Source organism: Vicia villosa, linkage group LG4 (assembly GCF_029867415.1).
Source record: "Vicia villosa cultivar HV-30 ecotype Madison, WI linkage group LG4, Vvil1.0, whole genome shotgun sequence".
NCBI classification, from domain to species: Eukaryota; Viridiplantae; Streptophyta; class Magnoliopsida; order Fabales; family Fabaceae; genus Vicia; species Vicia villosa.
The window spans coordinates 191,276,580-191,284,217 of NC_081183.1; the positions used below are offsets into that span (position 1 = coordinate 191,276,580).

At 32.0% G+C, this 7,638-nt stretch overlaps 1 protein-coding gene across 1 annotated transcript; it reads right to left on the minus strand.

The window, feature by feature from the left end:
* Positions 1–3,022: 3,022 nt before the first annotated feature.
* On the minus strand, positions 3,023–6,273 carry LOC131596498 (cysteine proteinase mucunain-like). The gene is made up of 5 exons (XM_058869157.1): positions 5,744–6,273; positions 4,702–4,937; positions 4,447–4,587; positions 3,678–4,130; positions 3,023–3,439 (listed from the first exon to the last, which is right to left on the minus strand). Exons 1-5 carry the CDS (start codon positions 6,225–6,227, stop codon positions 3,344–3,346), a joined length of 1,410 nt encoding a protein of 469 aa, XP_058725140.1. The 5' UTR covers positions 6,228–6,273; the 3' UTR covers positions 3,023–3,343.
* Between the last annotated feature and the right edge of the window lie 1,365 nt (positions 6,274–7,638).

A 7,638-nucleotide genomic window follows, 5' to 3' on the forward strand; every position in this document is an offset into this window, starting at 1 on the left:
CCATTTTTATCAGAGATTGAGTCAAAATGGCGGTGAAGTTTTATTTAAAAATTAGATTATGATCTATTAAAATTTATATTTATATTTTTTTTATAAGTTATTTAACTGGATTAGAACCTAGTTAATTACTGGTTTAATGATCATGCATATTTAAACAAATATAAATATACTTTTATTGTTTTTTAAATACTTTGTTATCATCAAAATTCAAGAAGTATGAATAGATTTTGTTCCAACAAACGATGACAGCCATTTTTAAGGTTGAGAAAAATCACTTTTTTTGTTGTTTGCGTTTAAATAACTTCCCTCAAACTTGAATAGTTTGTGAGAAACAACAGTAAAAGTACCAATAATTTTTTCGCAAGTCATGGCGGTTCGAAACGTCTTAAAATTGTTTTTTATTTAAAAGTTTGTACTTTTTTGTAAATTTCCACATAAGAAATTATCAGGTCGAACCGAGTATCCTCTCTTTAAGATATTTTATGGCACTGCCCAAATTTGTGCTAGGTAGACTATCACTCACGAGGCCTCCAAAATAAAACAACTCAGTTCTTAAATGTACAATTACTATTGCACAATAAATAATCAGTCTAAAAATATACTTTCTATGGTATAAATACCACTTTAAATAATTTTTATGACGAGAAAAAATTCAAATAATTCCCCAAAGAAAAATCAAAAATGATTTTTTGACCTCCCTAAATGATTTCTCAAACAAGAATAAACCTCAATAACAATTGGGGCTTCCACAATTCGAGAATGCAAAGTAAAAAGAGTAAGAAAGAAAAAAGCTCAAAACTAATTTTGTATGTTTTGGAATTAAACATATGCATTTCTTATATAATGAAGTAAGCTAGATAAGATAGATAATATAAACAATGTGAAATTTATAATTTTTATATGATATTAGAAACTAACTTTTGAATGTAAACTTAACAATATAAAATATAGAGTTTTTTCAATTAACACATAAAACCATAATTTTTTAACCATATAATTTAAAGAATTTGTCGTATAATCTTCATCATTATAGTGTAAAGTCAATTTGAATTTAACTCAAAATTTTGTCATTGAATATCTACAATTTTAGAATCTGCCAAGATCTCAATGGCTCTGAAAAGGTCCCTTCATGGTTTCTTTGATTATAGAAGATGGGTTAGGCAAGGTGATCCTCTGTCCCCTCTTATTTTGTGTTTTCCTGAAGAAGTGTCAAGTAGGAGCATCTCCAAGCTTGTTACTGACGTTAACCTCATTCTCATAAATGCTACTAAGAAGGTCAAAATTCCTTTTCACTTGTTCTATATTGATGATCTTCTCATATTCTACCAAGGGACAACATCCAACATCATTGCTCTGACTCAGGTCTTATCAAAAATTCTCTAGCCTTTTGTCAACAAATTTGCAACTCTAAATCCACCTTCTACCATGGATCTATGTCTAGGAGTAAAATTAATCACATTAGCAATCTAACTGGATTATCTTCTGGTAGTCTGCCCTTCACTTACCTTGTAGTGCCCATTATCAAGGGAAGAGAGTCAAGGCCTCTTATCTCCAAGCTCGAGCTGCTGACATGATTTCAAAAATGACCTTTTAAAAAGGCTCTCTTCTTTCATTTGTTGGAAGACTTGTGTTTGTCCAATCAGTCATTTAGAATATGATATCTCATACTATTACAGTCTATCCCTGGCCTATTTCTCTTCTCGAGAATATTAAAAGAGCTGCTAGGAATTTTATATGGAGTGGTAATGTGTTAGGTAGAAAACTCATCACAATTTATTGGAAAAAAATGTGTCAGCCCAAGCTCCATGACACATTTTGGAGTATTTTCAAGTCGAAGATCAAATTCCTATTGTCCAAGACTAGATGGTTACTTGGGAATGGTCAAAACATTAGATTTTGCAAAGATGCATGGAATGCCCCCTCCCCAATCCTTGACATTTCTCCTTCCATTATGAGTTTTATTTTTTTAACATTGATGCTTTAGCTAGTGATTTCCTTCATGATGGCTTGTGGAATTTTCCTGATAACTGACATTATCTTTTTCCTTTTGTCATTCAAAAATTGATGATGGTCGTGATCACCACTGAGGACAGAGATAAATTTGTTTGGCCTGAGTCTCCCTTTGCTATTTTATCTCTTATAGATGTTTATATTACCAAATCTCTGGCTTTTGCCAGGCGAGATTGGACAAGGTTCATTTGGTGTGATGATATTCAAACTTTCAAGCCTTTTGTTGCTTGGAGACTTGTTCATGGTAAGCTTCCTACTGAAGACCTTTTGCAGCAAATCAGAAGGTGTAACATGGCTTCCCGATGCTCCGTTTGTAAGTATGCAAATGATTCCGCTAATCATGTTTTCCTTTGATGCTCATTTGTTGTTAAAGTCTCTTCAAATCTCATCCATTGATGACTTGTGGAATCTTTGCTCCAAGACTACGTCTCCTCAAGGAATCTCATCCATTGATGACTCTCACCCCTAGCTGAATCACTTCTATTGCCTTGCCTTGTTTTGTAAGGATTTTTTTGGAGTATCTTCATTTCCAAAAAGAATAATCAAAATTATAATTTAAAAAATAATAATAATATCTGAAAAAGAATTTTTATAAACTATTTAAAATAATTTTAAAGTTAAATAATTATTTAAAATTTTGATATTCAAAAATAATCTCAATGACAAAATATTACATTTAATTAAAATTTCATTTGAAACTTTTGATAAAAAAAAAGTTTCAATTTATTTTTTTACAAAAATTATGTAATATATAAAAATCATTTTAAAAAAATTAAAACAAAGGGGCATTAATTTTTTTTATAAAATCCCTAAAAAAATCTTTAAATTATTGGATATCAAAATAAAATATTTGGTTTCAAAATGGAATCAAACCACATTGATTGTTCCACCATGGATACTCTATTACATTATCATCAATCTGTCCCACATGTTCTTTTCTATGAAGAAATATATTCACAACTAATACAATTCATGCATGCTTCTCGGTAGGAACCAGCATACAGAACAAAAGTAACACATAAATATAGAATAAATTATTCAACCAAAAGCATTATTGAATGATGATCCAATAATTTACAAAAGCTGAAAGCACAATAATCAATTAAGTTCTTGGTTTGGAATTTGAATAGAAATACAGTGCATAGCTATGTACACAGTCAGTGCGACTGAAATTTGACATAATGTATCTGTTGGTATCATAAAATAAAATAGAGAACAGATATAATGTTACGTGCATCGTCCTTGAAAACATAGGAGAATGGCATCATGTAGTGTTTTTGTTTCTTCGTCCTACTCTTAATCCTTCAGCACGAACATTTTCACCACCAATAACTTAAGCACTGCGCATCTTGTTCTTACCTCCAAAGGCAAAGTGTGGCTTTGCAGGAGTTCGTTTGAATGACTTCACTCCTAATGGATTGTTCTTGCTCTGTGATGATCATGCACACAAATTTGGATAAGCAAAAGAGAATAGAAGAGTCAAAACTCGGACTTGCAACAAAGAGTTTGATTATGGTTTTGCTCCGGTTCAAATAGTATAAAAAAGTTGAACAGTGACTCTAAGGTCTCACTGGTTCAATGTCCAGTTTGAGTTTAAACCATGGGCTTCAAGTGAAAATCCAATCGTAAATGCAAGCAAATGAAAGGTAAGGTTGATTTGGCCATACCTTAAGACAAAGTCCTGCATAAGTGTCACAGACGGGATACTCCTGAGGGCAGCAACTGTAATGATCGTCACAGCAAGTAGCAGACTCGAGAGGGCAACATCCCCACTCAAAGCAAGATCTTCCATACTCAAAAATACAGCAACAAGTTGCACCTTCGGCACAGCTGTAGTAACTGTCGCAAACAGATGGTGGTGCCACGGGTGAAGGTGGTGATGGACCAGGCTTAGGGGGGTTCAAACCATTCTTGATTGGATAAGATGCCTCAATCGCAATTCCACACTTGCCTGATTTGCTTGAAGCAATATTACGTTCGAGTCTGATGTAACCTGCTTCTCCCCAGCTTGCACCCCATGAGTTCCTAACTATCCAATAATCTTTACCGTTTTCTGTTCCGTATCCAACAGCTGCAACACCATGGTCTAGTGCTGTTCCACATCTTCCTGTAAACACACCCTGAAAACAGAAAAATGACATACATTGAATAAGAAAACTTAGGAAGAAGAAAGGAACTAAAATTCAATTGAAAATTTTGACTCTTCTATTCATTTCTCCTATACCATATAGAAATAAGGGACACCTTGGTTTTAAAAATAGATAGTCTATAGAAACGTAGTCAAACATTTATGATAGGACCGTCTAACTCATGTTTTTGTTCTATTCTAGAAAGTTAGAATACGAGTCTAAGATCATGTGACTGCCTAAGTACCGATACCAAAACCATGAAAATAACGTTCTCTCATTTTGTAGTAGAACTAATTTAGAAACTTACAGAATCATACAACTGGAATTCCCTACCACCTCCTTCAACGGCAACAGCGACAACCTGATTTGCAACAGCCCTTTGTAAAGCACCTTCATCATAAGACGGAACATCCTCATAGTCATCAATTGAAACAACCTTAGCATTTTTCTGCACAAAACAAAATAACCAAAAAGATTAAAACCAATGTAAGAATCAGAGTGGTAACTATTTTTCACCAACACTTATCACTATCATTAAACAATCAATGACTAATTGACTTACCCTGTTCTGATCACATTTACCGTCAACAGCACGGTAGGGGTAATCCTCGTCTGAGTCAATGCCACCATTATTGATGATGAACTCAAAGGCATAGTCCATAAGTCCTCCATTGCATCCTTCATTATATGATGTATCACAGTCCACCAGTTCTTGTTCCGATAGTGAAATTAGATCACCTGTCACTAACTTATTCACTCCTTCTACAGCTGCTATTGCAGAAAATGCCCAACAACTCCCTTCATTGAGAAATAAATGCAAGCACATAAAAATTAGCAAAATTCAGAAAACCATATAATTACATCAATAATTGATATATCAAGAATCTATAATTACAATAGAAACAGCTTATATAAGCTTATGCCTAAGCGCTTATATTAATAAGCAATTATATAAGCTGCAAATAAGTTTTTTATCCAAACATGTCCTAAATATTCGTGGAAGTAAAAGAATCTAGGTCTGATTGACAAGACAATATCATATGAAACATGAATATCAAGACGTTCTCTTAACAAATATGAGAATTTTCAACAAGATCAATTTTGAATGACCATATCTATGTGTCAATTCTTCACATAATTTCAAAATAAATCCTGAAATCTCAATTATCGTTTATGGTTAAGCACATGAAAATCCAAATGAATTTTCAGGATCGGGATTATGTTCGATTCAACACCAAAAAGATCCACAACAATACAATTTCAGAATCAGATCATAAATAAAATCAATAACACAATAATAATTATGAACTCCTATCAACATATCCACAAAATTAAAAACAAGTCTAAAATTGAAATCCATATCTATAATCTATTTAAACCTAAATCATAAAATCAATATTTTTCAGCCAAAAAACAATCTTTATGTCACATGAATAAACAAACAACATCAGAAGCAATAAATCAAAAAATAAGATTATAAAAACAAAATATCCAAAAAAATAATAATTTTAAAGTAAAAAATGATGATTGAAAACGAAGAAAAGAATTTTTCTTTTTTATTTTAAATAAATAAATAAAAAATAATCGAAAATCAGAGTGCTTACCACAGCTTCCTTGATCTTTGACTTTAACAACAGCACCTTCCTTTCTCCAATCAACGGATTCAGGCAATTTATCACCGACACGTGTTGCGTATCTATTGGTCTGTGACTTCGAATTCACCTTCTTCATCCTCCGGTTCGGATCGATCCTGGTTCCCAAAAACCTGGTTCGATACTCTTCATTCGTCAGATCGGCGAACCGGTTCAACCCCAATCTAAAACTCAAATTCTTACTGTTATGTTCATCGATGAAGCCAAGATTATCCTTAAAGATCTCGAATCGCTTTTCTTTCTCGCCTAAAGCGTTGTAGTTTTTACCGTGTTTGACTAACCACTCTTCGTACATAGTCAACACTTCGTCGTTGGTTCTTTGGATAGATTTATCGGGGTGAGTTTTGTCGTAGGAGATGATCGACATGTCTAAGGCTAGTGAAAGAGTGAAGGTGAGTGAGATGAAGAGGAAGAAGAGATTCATGGTGGAACCCATTTTGGAGGAGGAAGGTGGGAATGAGAAGAATGAGAATGAATGAAAAAGGTGCAGTGAATGTGGACCTTATAAAGAGATGAGGGGGTGGGAAATTGGAAATTAGAAATTGGATTAGTTTTTTTAATTATTGTTAATTGTGATTAGTCATTGGGTTTATTTATTATAATAATCGATGTTGATTACTGTTGCTACTAGTTGTAGCTTAGTAGGTAGGAAAAAGAAATGGCGAGGGATTTTTATTTTATTTTATTTTATTTTATTTTATGATGATGGATGAGTTATTAGTATTAAAAATGACTAAGTATATTTTCGTAAAAAAATATATGACTAAGTATATTTTCGTAAAAAAATATATGACTAAGAACACAAGGCTATGAATATGATTGTTTGAGATAAGATTAATATGAAATTTGAAAATATTTTTGTTTTATTGTTTTTTTGAAAATTATTTTTATTTTGAAAAATTGAATTTGTTTGTAAATACAGTAAATAAACTGAAAATAACGACTTTACAGTTGAAAATAGAGGAAATTTTGGAAAAGAGAAAAAAGGGAGCGAGTGTAAGGACATGCAAGAAGGGAAGCGCATGTGGAGTGAATATGAGTGGGGGCCCGGTGCGGTGGGGTCACGGGGGGAGAGTGACCATGAATTGGGAATCTTGTTCTCCATTGGGCACTTGACTACGCTCATTCATTTTATTTTATTTTATTGATTTATCATTGAGGAATAAGAATTTTAGACGTTTTTACTTTCTAAAAATATTTTTTTAAGATAAATACTACTGACGTGTGTTTAAAGAAATAATGAAATAATAGTAAAATATCCTTTTAATAAGAAACATGTTATTATGTTTATTATTTTCTTAATTAAAATAAAAGAAAAAGGATATGCATTGACAATTTTAATTTTTTACTTTTTTTTTTTAAATAAGAGCATTAATTCATATAAGCAAAATATTTTAATACAAAGGATATGTATTGATAATTTTTTTTAAAATAATATTAATTCATATAACCAAAATATTTTAATACATATTGATCGCATGGATCCAAAAATCTACTCCTACCAACATCACATTGATATTTTAAAGTTACTTGTGTGAGATGATTTAATGATAAATTTCTATTAGATGATCGTATAAAACTATTTTATATCGTTAGTGCACCACCTTTATATAGGAGCATATTAAGTGAGAGCATTTTATAATGAGAGATGTGAGAAATAAATATTAATCATTGGATTCATCAAGTGAGAGAATATTGACATATTAATGTCAATACTATGTTTCCCAGGACATTAGAATCTGAGTTGTCATCAGAAGCTTTCCAAGTGTCGAGTCATCAGATTCTAATCCTTCAGAATTTGAGTCATTTTCTTCTCTTTATAAGCTATTTAAAAGGTCGTAACCAAG

Bases quoted from the DNA above. Each gene is read 5' to 3' on its own strand.
- LOC131596498 (XM_058869157.1), bottom strand. From the start codon at position 6,227: ATGGGTTCCACCATGAATCTCTTCTTCCTCTTCATCTCACTCACCTTC. The intron at 4,938-5,743 runs GTAAGCACTCTG...TTCTCAATGAAG, and splicing joins CAAAGATCAAGGAAGCTGTG to GGAGTTGTTGGGCATTTTCT. The intron at 3,440-3,677 runs GTATGGCCAAAT...TGATCATCACAG, and splicing joins ATGCAGGACTTTGTCTTAAG to AGCAAGAACAATCCATTAGG.